Consider the following 13,341-nt stretch of genomic DNA (forward strand, 5'->3'; position numbering starts at 1 on the left):
AGCCCCTCTGGCGCCACTTTCCCGCCGAATCTGCTGGCTAGACCACCGAGCCAGATCCAGGGAACCGGGGTTGATTCCCTTTTTTTTTCTTTTCCCTTTTTTTTTCTCCCTCTCATCTCGTCTCATCCCACTTATTCCGTATTTGCAAGTCGTCCGATCAGGCTTTAGATACATACATACATAAACCCACCCCGGATACCCCCTACTCCCCCCCCCTGGAGAGTTTTGGGGCAGTCGCTTGTCTCTTTGCTTTTGTTTCAAACACCGCATATTGACAGCGCTTACTACACTATCCTCTTCGGCGCACCTAACCAAACCACACCCCCGCTCACCCCCCCCCCCCCCCCACCCCCCCCCCCCCCCCCCCCCCCCCCCCCCCCGGGGCACTTTGATTGACAATGCCAATCCGCAACCCGTTCGCACGCCGTGCCGGTACCGCCGCCGCCGCCGTTCAGGACGAGAACCAACGGCCCGGCTCGTCGGCGGGAACCATCACTGCTGCGGACGCCGCGCCCACCGCCGGGTTCGAGAGGGTAGACACTGTCGGATCCAAGGCCTCGTCGGCGTTCAGCATCCGCAGCGGCAGGAGGAGTCATGACACGGGCGAGTACAAGATGAGTGGTAGGTCTAGCTTATACGGAATCCGAACCTCCTCTTTTTTGTCTCTTCTTTTTTTTTTTTTTTTTCATAGAATACTTCAAGCGTTTATCAATTCGCCCTTGGACGACTGCAAGACTGTTGTATGTGGAACCTGACGGCTGATTTGCTGGGGGAATCATTCGATTACAGTCGTCAACGACAGCGGTATCTACCTTCCAGTAAGTTGTTTTGCATTCCCCCCCGGGGGGGCGCCACGGCATCAAAGAATTTCGCGCTGTTTCAGAGGTGCTAACAAGAACCTCAAGCCGTCGCCGGTTGAGAGAGAAGCCTCGTGGCCGCGCCGCTACCTATCGCGCACGTCCAGCCGCAGGAGCAGCAGTCTCGCTCACAGAGACAGCGGCGAGATTGACCAGTTTCCCATCTCGCGCGAGTCGTTCGATTCGTACCGGCGGTCTTTTGTATGCTTTCCCTTTTTTCTTTCTCTTTCTCTGTACCTTCTCGATCAAAACGCTGACAGAAGCCGCGCGCGACAGGACATCTGTGCCAGGAGCCCCGTCGTCCACCCCATCACCACCAACGCCGCCGTCATGGCGCGGCAGTCCCTCGACTCGGCCACCCTCCGCCCGGCCCGCTTCCCGCCCCGCTCTCCGCTGAGCGACCACCACCACCACCAGCAGCAGCACGCGCGCCGGTGGCGGGGGCCGCCCACGCCCGAGGAGAGCGCCGCAGTCGCCGGCGGCAGCGATGGGGCGAGCTTTGAGGACGTCGGGCTGGGTGACCAGAATGGCCGGAGCGGCGGTGGCGAGAAGGGGAGTTCCTTCTTCTTCTCCCATGATAGAGATGCCAGCGGGACGCCGCAGGCGCCGCAGGCGCCCGAGTCACAACCGCATCAAGCTCCCCACGCGCGGAAGAAGGGGCTCTTCCTCTTTGGCAAGTTTGGTGGCGGCGACGGCGGCGGCGTCGGCGAAAACGGCGCTGACGACCCCGCGGATGGGGGAACCACCGGCACCGTCGTGTCGAGGCTCCTGCCCGGGCTGGGCGGCGGCGGCGGGAGGAAGAGGGCGCAGAGCGGCGGGCAGGGGGCCGAGTTGGGCGTCATGCCGGCTGCTTCGCGGTTGGACGGCCCTGCCGCTGCTATTACTGCTCCCCCCGGCTTGGAGGGGTTGCAGGCTAAGGAAGTCGAGGTTTGAGGATTTTTTTTTGTTCCTTCCCTCTTCAAGCTCCCGGAGTGTTTATTGTTGGGTATGGAGGCTGCTTTGCATCTACAAAGGGGGCCCGGGGAATCAGGCGGATGGCCCTGCTTCGTACATGCAGTACGGGAACCACCCGGCTATGACGTTCTGCTCTGGCTAAAGGGGTCCAGGGGCGGATTGCATACATTGCACGGCTCGCCACACGAGCAGCGATTTGGGTATGATTTTGAGATTCTATTTTCTTCCCTCGCTCCGGCTGCAACGCAGGGAATAAGGGGGGGCGCCATGGCGCCGTCATGACGGGCATGGTGGACTGGGCCTGGTCCCTGGACGAATCGACACACACACACACACAAACGCACATATATATCACGACTTAATGGTAGCAAGTAATGACGAGTTACAAAGTTAATCATTGGCAATGCCAATCGCTTTAAACGTTTCTTTTTCCTCAATTCTCTCCTTCTATCTTTTTTTTTCTTCTTCTATCTCTAATGTTAGTGATACGTCCTTCGCCTTCAATCCTTCAGCTCCTCGCTCAGGGTCTGCAGCCCCCGGAGCAGATCGTCCCGCAGGTCCTCCCACGCCTCGACGCCGATGCTGACGCGCACCAGGCTCCGGTCGACCGACGAGTCGCTCATGGCGCGCCACTCGACCAGGCTCTCGACGCCGCCGAGGCTGGTGGCGTGGTGGAAGAGGGACAGCTTGCTGGGCAGCCGGCGCGCGTGCTCCTCGGACTTGAGCAGGATCGAGAAGACCGGGCCGTGGCCGTGGGGCATCTGGCGGGACAGCCACGAGTCCGGGTCGGCCGCCTCGGGCTGCTGCGACGAGTGCCGGATCTGGCGGACCAGGTCGGCGACGACGTTGCCGCCGGCGCGCCTCTGCTCGGCCAGCCAGCCGACCAGGCGCGCCGCGTTGTCGCTCTGCCGCCGCACGCGCAGCTCCAGCGTCCGCAGGCTGCGCACGCCCAGCCAGCCCTCGAAGTTGCCCATGACGCCGCCCAGGTGCAGCCGCTCCTCGCGCAGGCCGGCCAGCCAGCCGGGCCGGCCGTCCGCGGGCAGGGCCCGGTCCGGGCGGATGGCCAGCACGCCGCTGAGCAGGTCGCTGTGGCCGCCAAAGTACTTGGTGCCGCTGTGCATGACGATGTCGGCGCCGTGGCGGAACGGGTCCTGCAGCGGCGGGGGCGCAAAGGTGGCGTCGACGGTCAGGTAGCAGCCCAGCTCGTCGGCCTTGCGGCGGTAGTGATCCAGGTCGCGCGCCTCGCCCGTCGGGTTGAGCGGCGTCTCGACGTGGATCACGTCGCCCGGCTGCAGCCTGGCCAGGTCGGCGTCGTCCTCGAGCTCGAGCTGCTCGAGCCCGTTGAGCTTCTTCATGATCTTGAGGATGCCGTGGCAGCCGTGGTAGCCGCCGCCGATGGCGACCCGCTTGGGGTTGAGGAAGACGATCATGGCGTGGAAGGCGGCCAGCCCGGACGCGTACGAGACGACCGGGCCGCCCAGGAGCGAGCTGAGGATGGCCTCGTACCGCGTGGTGTTTGGCGACTTCTCACGGGAGTAGATGTAAAAGTCCTCCCAGTCGTCGGGCTGCAGGATGGTGTTAACCTCCGGTCAGCCAGCTGCTAGCAACCCTGCGCCCCCGAGAAGCGAGAGACGAGAGACGTCGGGAAGTTTTGGCTGGGGGTTAGGAAGGAGGGCGGGACTCACGTCGACATCGGACCAGGGAACCAGCTCGTCAGGGTTTCTTGGGTACCGAAAGGTTGTCGAGACGTGCATGGGCGGCGCCACAGCTACATGAGTGTTGGTGTAGTCATCTGCGTGAATGGAGCGGGAAGCCAACGACAACTGCCTGCCGAAAGCGGCAGTGAGCTGGTCCGGACTGGCGCCGTCCGCTTTCTTCTCGATCTTGCTGTTCGAGACCATGTCTCTTTTTCGTGCAGCTAGCCTTATGATAGAAAAAAAAAATATTCAGAAGGGTCAGCAAGGTAGAAAGAACCCCGGCGGCTTATCAACAAGGACAAAGATTGCTGTTGTTCTCTGTCGCTGTTGTCTTATGCCGGCATTATAACCGAGAGGAAAATGGGGAGGATTTCAATCGGGGACAGTATCGGCGCGGGGTGGTTCCATCGCTCGGCATCCAGTAACTAATAGTTAGTCGCTCGCGTCATTCCAAGGGCGCTCGAGGCTCCGTAAAGAGCCCCACTACCCTGTTCTCGTGTGCGTTCTAGAGAGATATCGAGTCGATGATCCTGGTGTCAGGGTCTGGCCAGGACATGCCGTCTCCATTCGGTTTCGCCCGGTGCCGCCGCACAGCACCACCTTAACGCCGTCGGGCCGATGCGGCTTGCCACTTTACGGAGGAAGTTGACCATCTGCGTGCTTTGCCGTGGCGTCTAACTATGCGTTTCAGTGCTTCTTGAATGTTTGCAAGACAGCTCGGGCTGGGGCCCGCTTGCACACCTCCGAGTGGTCGATCTAGACTCCGGAGGCTACCGCAGAGAAGCAAACGGCGTCGAGCTATGAATAACGTAGGCGCCTCGGCCTTTTTTCCGACTCGAAGCTTTGCACAGAAGCTTCTGTCCTTGACGCAAGAGGAAGGAAGGCTGTGGTGCAATGTATGAAAGGCTTCAGCTACAAAGGCTCTTGAAACACCGTTTTGTTGTTTTCTTTTTTTGGGGAGGTGGCGGAGGCGTGAGCGGGGGAACATAACTGGCTTTGACCGACGTTTCTTTCTGAGGGAAGGTAACCCGTCTTTCACGCTTTCAATTAACGGGAATGCTTGATTGAGCCTGGGAAGCCAATGTGGTGGGATATGCAGCTCGAGTCGGAGACACCGATCCAACAAACAAAACCATGGCGCGGACCCCCAGACCGACGGGACCGATTAATGTGATACTCCGGCAACCGTTTCTCGGGCTTTAAGCAGCCCCTGAGACGCCCTTACCCCGATGGCTCGGCTCGATGCAATCCTCACCCTGCCCCAAAATGCACCGATCCAACGAGAGCAGAACCAGCGGGCCGCGTGTCGCTCCCGGCGGCAGAGTATCACCCCGGAGACGCGGCCGGCCGGCTGTCGACTGGACATGGTCGCGCAAGAGGCGGCTGCTCAGGCTGTACCTCTGCACGCCCGAGGCGGAGCTGCCACTCAAGAAGATACTCGAGATCCTGGCCAAGGGGCCGGTCCGGCCAAAGTAAGGGGCCACGCGCTCTCGCATTTGTCCGACTGCATATCATTACATCGCCATGGTTGGATTTGATATGCAGCGAGCCGTTTTCTTCCATCAATCACGATTTGGCTGCTTCCTGCTGGCACCCCTCGGCCTGTTACTTGAAGAGGACTTTTCGTCCGTCACTTACTTACGGCCACAGCGTGACCTAGGCTTATTATGTTTCTCCTTTTGCCGCCGATCTTGCCATCCGGCGTTTCGAGCCTGGGGGCTAAGTGAGCTGGGGCTTTGGTAAACATTCATACCCTCCCGGGCGGGCCAGGGCAGGCAGCCTTCAGACTGGGAGCAGAGCCTCCAAACGCATCGGGATCCTTTCCTCCTCTCCCATGGTGTCCGGTCACCCCGTCACCTCCCTCAGCAGCTCGGTCAACGTAACGGCCTGGAATCCCCTCCTGCTCAGCTCGGGCAGGACCCTCCTCAGCATCGGCTCGGTCCAGGACCTCCTGTCATGGCAGATGATGATGCCGCCCGGGTGCAGCATGCTCAGGACGTGCCTGGCATTCAGCCAGGCCCACGGGAGCTGGGCGTCGTGCGGGTAGATGCTGCCCAGGACGACGCGGTAGCCGAGGCGGCGGGTGACGCGGCGGATGCGCTCGCTGAAGAAGCCCGAGCCGGGCCGGTAGTAGCGGCCCTTGCCGGCGGGGGGCGGCGGCCTGCCCTCGGCGACGTAGGCGGCCTCGATGAGGGCCTGGACGTGGGAGATCTGTGCCTCGAGCTCGGCCTCGGGCAGGGCCCGGGCGGGCTCGTCGCGCATGCCGTGGTTGGCGAGCTCGTGGCCGCCGCGGACTATCTCGCGCAGCACGTCCTCGCGGCCGGGGACCTGGGAGCCGATGACGAAGAAGGTGGCGTGGGCACCGCTGGCGGCCAGGGCGGCCAGGATGGCGCGGGTGTGATCCGACGGCGCGTCGTCGATGGTCAGGGCGACCAGCGGCTTGGACGGAGGCAGCCAGATTCGGAAGAGCACGTCGGTCCAGCGGTGGGAGAGGAAGCGGAGGAGCGGCGAGGGCGGCTTGTAGACCGCGTATAGAGGTAGGAGGAAGAGGACGAGGAAGAGGACGAGGGGGAGGAGGACGAGAGTAGCCATGCGGCGGCGGCGGAGACGGCGACCGGTCGGAAGACGGAGACGGAGACGGAGACGGAGACGGGGGAGGGAACGCAACATCTCCTCGGGGTACTTAAAAGAACAAAAAAAAAGGATTAAAGTCTTTACGATAGCATTTGTTGGGAAGGCATTGGCTTACAGAGTAGCCATGTGTGGTTGGGAGTGCAATTGAACCTGGGATTGGATTATGTAGGATTGGAACTTGGGTTGGAACTTGGGATAGAAGCTGGGATGGGGAAGTAAGCAGCTCCGATAAGATAACACCATAAGTTAACTAACCTAACCTCGATGTAACGCTCTTCAGGGGCTCGCCGGGGGCACATTGGCCAGGCACCCAGGCACCCGAGCTTGTGAAACATATTAAAAAGTACGGATTACGTTACTGTGTAACACCTAGGTACAGTACCTCCGTAACCCGTACGAATACAATCGCCTGTGCCAAGCACTCAACAGAGCCAAAAACCTCTCCACTGTTTTATCCCACCTCAGCCACTGCGCGGAATGCGGAGGGGTCCGAGATAACAGTCCGCTCTCAGCGGTGGATCACGTACCCGATCGTGTACATTTGATTAGACTCTAGTCTGTTTATCCTGACAGCCACAGCTTCACCCGCCAGGGGAACTAAGTTCTCTATTCTTAAAACTCCCAAGACTCTGTAGACCTTTCGTTGAGAGCACAACGCCAGCGATGCCTAGCTATATCCTCCCAGGTCAGGTTAGGTATTGTACATAGCCAAAAAATAATCACATCCTATCGCTGTCCGCTCATGCGAGATCATCCAGCTCGTCCTCGTCCATCGTCTTGACAAACGCGTGCCTCAGAAAGTGTATCCACGTATTGTTCGGCTTTCCCTTCTTCTTTCTGCCCTTTTTACCTTTTCTATTCTTTCCCTTCTTTTTCTTTTTCTTCTTCTTCTTCCCCTCTGCCTCTACCTCGCTATCCTCATCATCATCAACATCGTCGTCGTCAACGTCGTCGTCATCTCGTTCACTGTCCTCGTCACTCTCGCAACTCTCCCCGTCCTCGTCCTCCCGAAGCTCCTCCCATTCCTCAGGACCGTCATCCCCGTAGACGTCGGGTCCCGACACCTCCCGCGAAGCAGCCCCCATCCGATACGCCAGTTCCACCCAGCTATTCACCGTCAGGTCCTCCAGCCGGTACACCTTGTCCTCAAACGTGCTGTACTCGACCTCGTACGCAAACTCGCGCGGCTGCGGCGGTCGCGTTGGCTTCTTGCCGCCGTGCTTGCCCTTTCTCCAGCGCCTGAGCCAGTCCCAATCCCACCACCCGTCTCCACCGAACCCTTCTCCTTCATCGTCATTTTCGCTTTTTCGTGTACGTTGATGGGAGGATTTCGGGGACGAGATAGAAGGGTCGGTTAGGTTCAGGTTGTTGATGTGTGTTAGGTTGGCAAAATACTGCGTGTACCCTGTCAGGGTGAACGGCTGGGGGGAGTAGGCTGGCCCCGGAGGAGCGGATTCCGAGGGCGGGAGGGGAACGTGGAGGTTGGGGTCTTTGCCTTTGGAGGGCGGTTTCTTGCCGTGCTTCCTTTTCTTCTTCTTCTTTTTGTGCTTCTTTCCGGCAGTATCTGTGTCGTTAGTTTCCAGCCCGAAGTCCGTGTCGTCGACATTGTCGATAAGGAGGTCGCGGAGTTCGAGGTGTTTCCGGGACTCGTCCGCAGTCTTCTGGGAAATGGTTTTCTTGGGCGCATCCTTCCACGACAAGGCGTGTTCGAGACCAGTGATGTTGTATTCCAGGACGCGCAGTGTCGGGAAGTAATTCGGCACAACGCTAGGGCTGACCAGGGAGAGAAAGTACTGCTCGCCCCAGGGGTCCTGCGGATGTTTCCCCTTCTTCCCTTTGCCCACCTTATCTATCCCTTTGCCGGCTTTGTGCGGTGGCGCGAGTTTAGCCCAGTCGGCGCGCAACTCCAATAAGTAATTGGACGCAGACCGCACCGACACTCCCTCGTCCTCCGAATCCTCCTCCTCCGCCTCGCGTACTCCCAGCTCAGCCGAACCCGCCAGGGCTGCGATGTCGATGTCGTCCGTATCGTGGATGAGAAAATGATCGATGTTCATATGTCCGTATAGCCCGACCACGACGACGTCCCGAAACTGGTGCACCCACAGCGAGTACTTCTGCCAGCACGTCTCGTCCCACAGCCTCTTGCTCTCGGTCCGCGCGGGCGGCACGTGGCCCATCAGGATCGCCTTCATTCCGCGCTCCCGCAGGAATTGCAGCTGCACCCTCAGCCACTCCATCTGCTTGTACCCGGGCTCCGCGGGGCTCGCACAACCGTCGACGCCGGCATTGCGGTCGAAGAAGTAGAGCGTGTTGAGGCTGAAGACGGCCAGGCGGTCAGGAATGACCTCGACGCTGAACCAGCCACCGAACTCGAAGCTGTGGCGCTGCTCCTCGGGGATGAAGTGGCGCCAGATGTGCGCGTATCGCTGCAGCCATTTGTTGGGGCCCGGCAGCAGGATGTTGTGCGGGAGTATGTCGTTGTTGCCAAAGGTCGGCACCACTGGCACCGCCATGCCCTCGCCGCTCCCATCGCGAAACAGGTCGGCGAGCTTGTCGGCAATCCACGCGTTGGTGCCAAGCACCTGGTCGGCCTTGCGCGGCAGCTTCTCGTCGCGGTCGTGGCGGGCGCTGTCGCCTGTCCAGATGACGAAGTCGATCGTGTCCTTGAGGTGCGCCTCGATCCACTCGAAGGTCGCGTTCACGAGGGAGAAGGGGCTATCGCAGTCCGTCGTTTCGGCGCCGTAGAGTCCCGCGGGACCCTTGCCCCTGTGGCACGCGGCATCTTCATCTGTGGACGAGTGCACTTTGTAGTATTCGTCGGGATGGATGTCTGCCGCAGCCCCCAGGGCGCCGTCAGTCTGCGATTCGTGCGATGGAACGGGGAGGAAGTCGGAGCAAAGAACGCACCCGTGATGTGCAGGAACCTCCCGTGCAGCTTCCGCGGGGCAGAGCGCGCTGCTGCCGCGCTCCCGTCTGCCGCGGGGCTTAGGGGTCCGCCTATGACGCCATGCCAGAGTACCACCCCAGCGAAAAGGCGTCCAACAAACATCATGCAGCCGGCAGAATGCAAGCGGTCCAGGCGCCAATAGAAAGGGACTCAGCCGTCGCTACTGCAGGCTGCACCTCTGCATGGCTGTGAACAATTTCAAGGGCCCGATCGGGCGCAATGTTATGAAAGGAGCTGAGAGAGAGAGAGACGATAAAATCTCGGCAAGTTCAGCATTAATGTCAACTGGAGACCGAAGCTCAAGGAATTCTCCCGTCGGTTCCGGCGGAAGGTCGGGTGGGACTGCTCAGGCGATTCAGATGACGCTGTGGCGGCTTCCAGCTAGTCAGGGCTGTCCGCGTTTGAACGGCTGCATCAGCGTCGGTGACGCATGCGAATGCACAGCGAGAACCCCTGCGGCTGACCACTAAGCTGTGATATCTGAATCACGAGTTGCTTCCAGAGCCCACAAAGGGCTCTCTGTTCTATGCCCAATGCCCACTACGCAATAACTATTCAAAACGCAGCTTTGGGTGGAAAAGGGGGGGGGGGGGGTGGAGATAAGGTACCGGGCACCACGGCCATCAAGGTTCTCCGTACGGCCCGCGGATCAGGGAACACATTGAAGAGTTACAGAATACAGAGGGCCCGTTTGTGTCACTGTGCAGCAAGACCAAAAGTGATTAGTGTAGCCTGCCTGCCTTGCTGGTCAGTTTCTGTACCCCTTTGATCCCCCGTTTCCTTGTGTTTGTGGGCGTTGAGATGCTACTGGCAACGTCAAGTCCGCCCGGCACTGATCAGTCGCACCATATGTGCATATCTATGGCAGCACAATTTCTAATACGATACGTAGAGTACACAACATGATACGTCAGGTATGTTCACATCGGTCCTCGGTACTTGCGCCATTCTTTTGAAAACGGCTGGCACACAGTATGTAGTATGTAGATTAACAGTTTCAACCACACCCGCACTGTGTCCGATTCCTCGCTGCTTAGTACGAAATTTTTTCGAGGCAAGAGTTCCTGTTTCTTTCCTCTCCTCTCCTCATTCGAAAAACATCACTATGCAGCCAGCGCCGCATCTACGGACTCCTTCTTCTCCGTGTCCGGTGATTGCTCATTGCTAGTTGCTAGATTATCCAGCCGTACGTTTGAGGGAATTCCGAGCGCATCGCTGTGATGCTTTCCTATGGTTAACCGGCCACATTGCCATACTCGCTTGCCCTGCCAATTCTCAATCCAGGCAACCCTAATCCTCTCACGGAGGGTTCAAGGTTTCTCTTCTCGCGCATCCCCATCCGACCACTGGTCCAATCGTCCGACCCCGAGCATGTATCTTGTATTGATCATGAAATGCGCTGCCTGTAAGCCAATTATTCGCAACCGACAAGTCCCATGTATCAAAGTGTCATGGTTCAAACCGAGACAGGACTCATTCGTCCGAGTAGAGCTGTTGTTGTTGTTGTTGCCGGGAAACTGTGATCATGAAGGCACTTTCAAGCTCACGACTTTGGAGAACCTGAGACCTGAGCAGCCCTTCACCATCGTCTTGCTTGTCTAACCCCGTCTCAGACGCTCCCAGCTTTCCCTTCAACGTTAGCAGGTTCGGCTGCTCAACTGGTACAACACTTCTCCCGGATACGCTGGGAGCGTCTGGCGCCTAATCCCACGAGCTTTCAGGGGTAGCCTGACAAACATAGGTTCTTCACTTAAAAGCAAGGACATGTTCCAGAGTCTCTCGACCAGCCATTTCGCTTCCATATCAAAGCTGAACGTCAGGAGAGCCTCAGACAGACCGTCCTTTTGACAAGCCTCGTAAAGGAGAGGTGAAGCCGGTAAGCAGTTGTGTAAAGAGCAACTGGGACGGAACTGTATGTTCACTACACATCTAACCATGATGATGTTGTGCACAGTAAACACACGAGGCCCAGCAAGCACGCCATTAAACAAGCATGATTCAGCCGACAGAGAGCTAGCAGATTTCACTCGCCTCGATCGTCACAACCTTCTGTTTGTTTTGAGACGCTAAGCAGTCTCACGCCCCGTACTTCTATTCTTTCCTCCTGTCATCTCTTTTAAACCACACTCCCACATATGTCTTCGTGAAAGTTGTTGGTTTTGTGGTTACTGCCTTATATCATTGCTCTATCTTTTGCTTACCTACCTCGCCTCCCAACCCCCCTTTTTCTTTTCTTTTCTTTTCCTTTCTCTCTTCTCTCCTTTTCCCTCTGGTAATCGTCTCTCGGTGACCACAATGTCCGCAGCCCCGACTTCTACCTCAACGCCGCCGCCGCGACCACCACAACCGTCGCCAACATCACCACCACCCTCGCCGCGGCACAGCTCAAACGCTTTCCAGCTGCCACCAAGTCAGGTCAAGATAGACCAGCGACTTCATCCGGCGAGAGGAAAAGGGAGAGAAAAAAAAAGGGGAGGGGGGAGGAGAGGGCCTGCTAGAGCTAGAACTGGCCGCCTACCCCGACAAGCAGCACCTGCTCGGAATAGGAGCCCCTGCCGCCGCCAGCCGACCCGTCACCGTCAGGGCTTCCACTCCCACTCCCGCTCCGTGACCACACGGTCGCCGCGGCGGCGGCGGCCGATGATGATGATGATGATGACAATCCTTTCTGGGCGAATACCGAGTCGCCGGAGCCGGAGCCGGAGCCGCCGTCGTTGCCCTCGTTGGTCATCGTTACAGGATTTGTTGACAAGCACAGCTCCGGGCGCAGAGTGTTCTGCCGCCGGAGTGCCTGAACGCCGCCGGACGAGGTGTCGGCGGCGGGGGCGGCGGGGGCGGCGGAGGCGATGGTGCTGTGGGAGCAGAGCGAGGCTGTAGGGCGGAGAGCGCCAAGGGAAGACCGACATGGCCTTTCCCGTGGCATTTGGTCGGACTCGGGGTCGGTGGCTTTGAGTTCGGGTGGAGTCCGGGGAGGAGGATCCGAAGCTGAAAGCCGAGGTGGTGGAGTGACTGTGTCTGGTGTCGTTGGTAGCATGAGTGCGGTCGCGGGCGTGGGGGTTGCAAGTGGGAGTGGGGATCGGTTGGGTGGCCGCCGCTGCGGTCGTGATCTCGGGCGGGCCTTGTGGTCTTGAGACGACAAGATCGGTTGCTAAGGGCGGCTTCAGGGTCAGGCTGCGTGCTAGGGAAGTGTTAGTTGCCGAGTTTCCTGCGATGGTGGTACGAGGGCGAACAGGAAGGACAAAGAGAAAAGCGGAAACATGGGAGCCTTCAAATGCATAAGAGAGAGACGAGGCAGAAGCAAGCGGGGGCAGGAAGGAGATCAACGATGCTCAGGGCGACAGAGGAGAAAAGAGCAGCTGAGGAACGTAGGCACATACTCGCTGGATCTGTCCTGCGCCAGCGGGGCACAAGCACTAGAGCAGCCCAGACAAGAATGACGGCCATGACAACCACCGGCAGGCTATGATGGACGAGAAAGGGCGCAGGGAAAGACATGCTGGCAACCATTTGTCGCTGTACACAGAGATTCCTGGTTCATGTATACACGCCTTCACTTGCAACGAAGCTAACTAGACGGCTCACTTATATATGTTCATTCCACAGATAGGACAGATAGGCGTATCCCAAGTGTGAATGACCACGTACACGTATGTACAGAGCTTCTTGCAGAGAGGAGGTACCGCTGCCTAAGCGGCGACGAGAGCTAGTTTGGTTCCAGAACGCCCAAACCCTTTTCCCTTCCCCCCCCCCCCCTCCCTTTTCAGACTACACTTGGCGTAAGTAGCATCACCAAGGCAAGAGCGCCACAACAACTAGAGGGAGTAGGAGGCTGCGATAGAGGTACAAGCCATAGGAAACCAAAAATTTTGCGAGGTTATATGGAAACTGACAACAGGCATGGAGCACGAGAACGTCAAGATTTTCAACCTTTACGTCATCTGGACAGGGGATTATAACTGCGAGCGCTCGAAAGAAGAGGACAGGGCGAACCGGCTGAACAGGGCTGAGGAGCAAGGCGGCCTAGTCTTATCCCAAAGCAGATGGGCTGTGTGGGCGCCCAATCAGCCAGACGAGAGTGCCCGAGCCGCAAGGCTCATTGGGCCGCGCAAGTCCGAGCTCTGAGGGGTGGCCGGAAGGGCAAGGGTTAAATTGTTTCCCGCACCTGACCCGACCACTGAGCATCAAGATGGCGAGCTGATAACGCGCCAGAGCCGGCTGGTTGTGATGGAGGGTGGCCGCTGTCTGCGAT

At 58.7% G+C, this 13,341-nt stretch overlaps 6 protein-coding genes across 6 annotated transcripts; 2 read left to right on the forward strand and 4 right to left on the reverse strand.

Moving 5' to 3' along the window:
* The first annotated feature begins 350 nt into the window (after positions 1 to 350).
* P884DRAFT_265090 (uncharacterized protein) lies at positions 351 to 2,193 on the forward strand. Its single transcript, XM_069441911.1, has 4 exons — positions 351 to 621; positions 790 to 818; positions 906 to 1,058; positions 1,134 to 2,193. Exons 1-4 carry the CDS (start codon positions 399 to 401, stop codon positions 1,788 to 1,790), a joined length of 1,062 nt encoding a protein of 353 aa, XP_069293532.1. The 5' UTR covers positions 351 to 398; the 3' UTR covers positions 1,791 to 2,193.
* Position 2,194: 1 nt separating this feature from the next.
* Positions 2,195 to 3,754, reverse strand: P884DRAFT_252073 (pyridoxal phosphate-dependent transferase). The gene is made up of 2 exons (XM_069440716.1): positions 3,497 to 3,754; positions 2,195 to 3,376 (listed from the first exon to the last, which is right to left on the reverse strand). The coding sequence occupies exons 1-2, from the start codon at positions 3,710 to 3,712 to the stop codon at positions 2,312 to 2,314; spliced, it is 1,281 nt and encodes a 426-aa protein (XP_069293533.1). The 5' UTR covers positions 3,713 to 3,754; the 3' UTR covers positions 2,195 to 2,311.
* Positions 3,755 to 4,774: 1,020 nt separating this feature from the next.
* P884DRAFT_303529 (uncharacterized protein) lies at positions 4,775 to 5,168 on the forward strand (the record flags this gene model as incomplete). The annotated part of the gene is made up of 2 exons (XM_069445039.1): positions 4,775 to 4,980; positions 5,159 to 5,168. 2 exons carry the CDS (start codon positions 4,775 to 4,777, stop codon positions 5,166 to 5,168), a joined length of 216 nt encoding a protein of 71 aa, XP_069293534.1.
* A 185-nt stretch (positions 5,169 to 5,353) lies between these two features.
* P884DRAFT_303530 (carbohydrate esterase family 4 protein) lies at positions 5,354 to 6,100 on the reverse strand (the record flags this gene model as incomplete). Its single annotated transcript, XM_069445040.1, has 1 exon — positions 5,354 to 6,100. One exon carries the CDS (start codon positions 6,098 to 6,100, stop codon positions 5,354 to 5,356), a length of 747 nt encoding a protein of 248 aa, XP_069293535.1.
* A 782-nt stretch (positions 6,101 to 6,882) lies between these two features.
* P884DRAFT_212219 (Metallo-dependent phosphatase-like protein) lies at positions 6,883 to 9,194 on the reverse strand (the record flags this gene model as incomplete). The annotated part of the gene is made up of 3 exons (XM_069439136.1): positions 6,883 to 7,122; positions 7,192 to 8,975; positions 9,053 to 9,194. 3 exons carry the CDS (start codon positions 9,192 to 9,194, stop codon positions 6,883 to 6,885), a joined length of 2,166 nt encoding a protein of 721 aa, XP_069293536.1.
* Positions 9,195 to 12,291: 3,097 nt separating this feature from the next.
* On the reverse strand, positions 12,292 to 12,637 carry P884DRAFT_100060 (uncharacterized protein). Its single transcript, XM_069437016.1, has one exon. The coding sequence runs from the start codon at positions 12,597 to 12,599 to the stop codon at positions 12,360 to 12,362; it is 240 nt and encodes a 79-aa protein (XP_069293537.1). The 5' UTR covers positions 12,600 to 12,637; the 3' UTR covers positions 12,292 to 12,359.
* Positions 12,638 to 13,341: the final 704 nt, after the last annotated feature.

This window comes from Thermothelomyces heterothallicus (assembly GCF_042370625.1).
Source record: "Thermothelomyces heterothallicus CBS 202.75 unplaced genomic scaffold P884_scaffold_40, whole genome shotgun sequence".
NCBI lineage: Eukaryota > Fungi > Ascomycota > Sordariomycetes > Sordariales > Chaetomiaceae > Thermothelomyces > Thermothelomyces heterothallicus.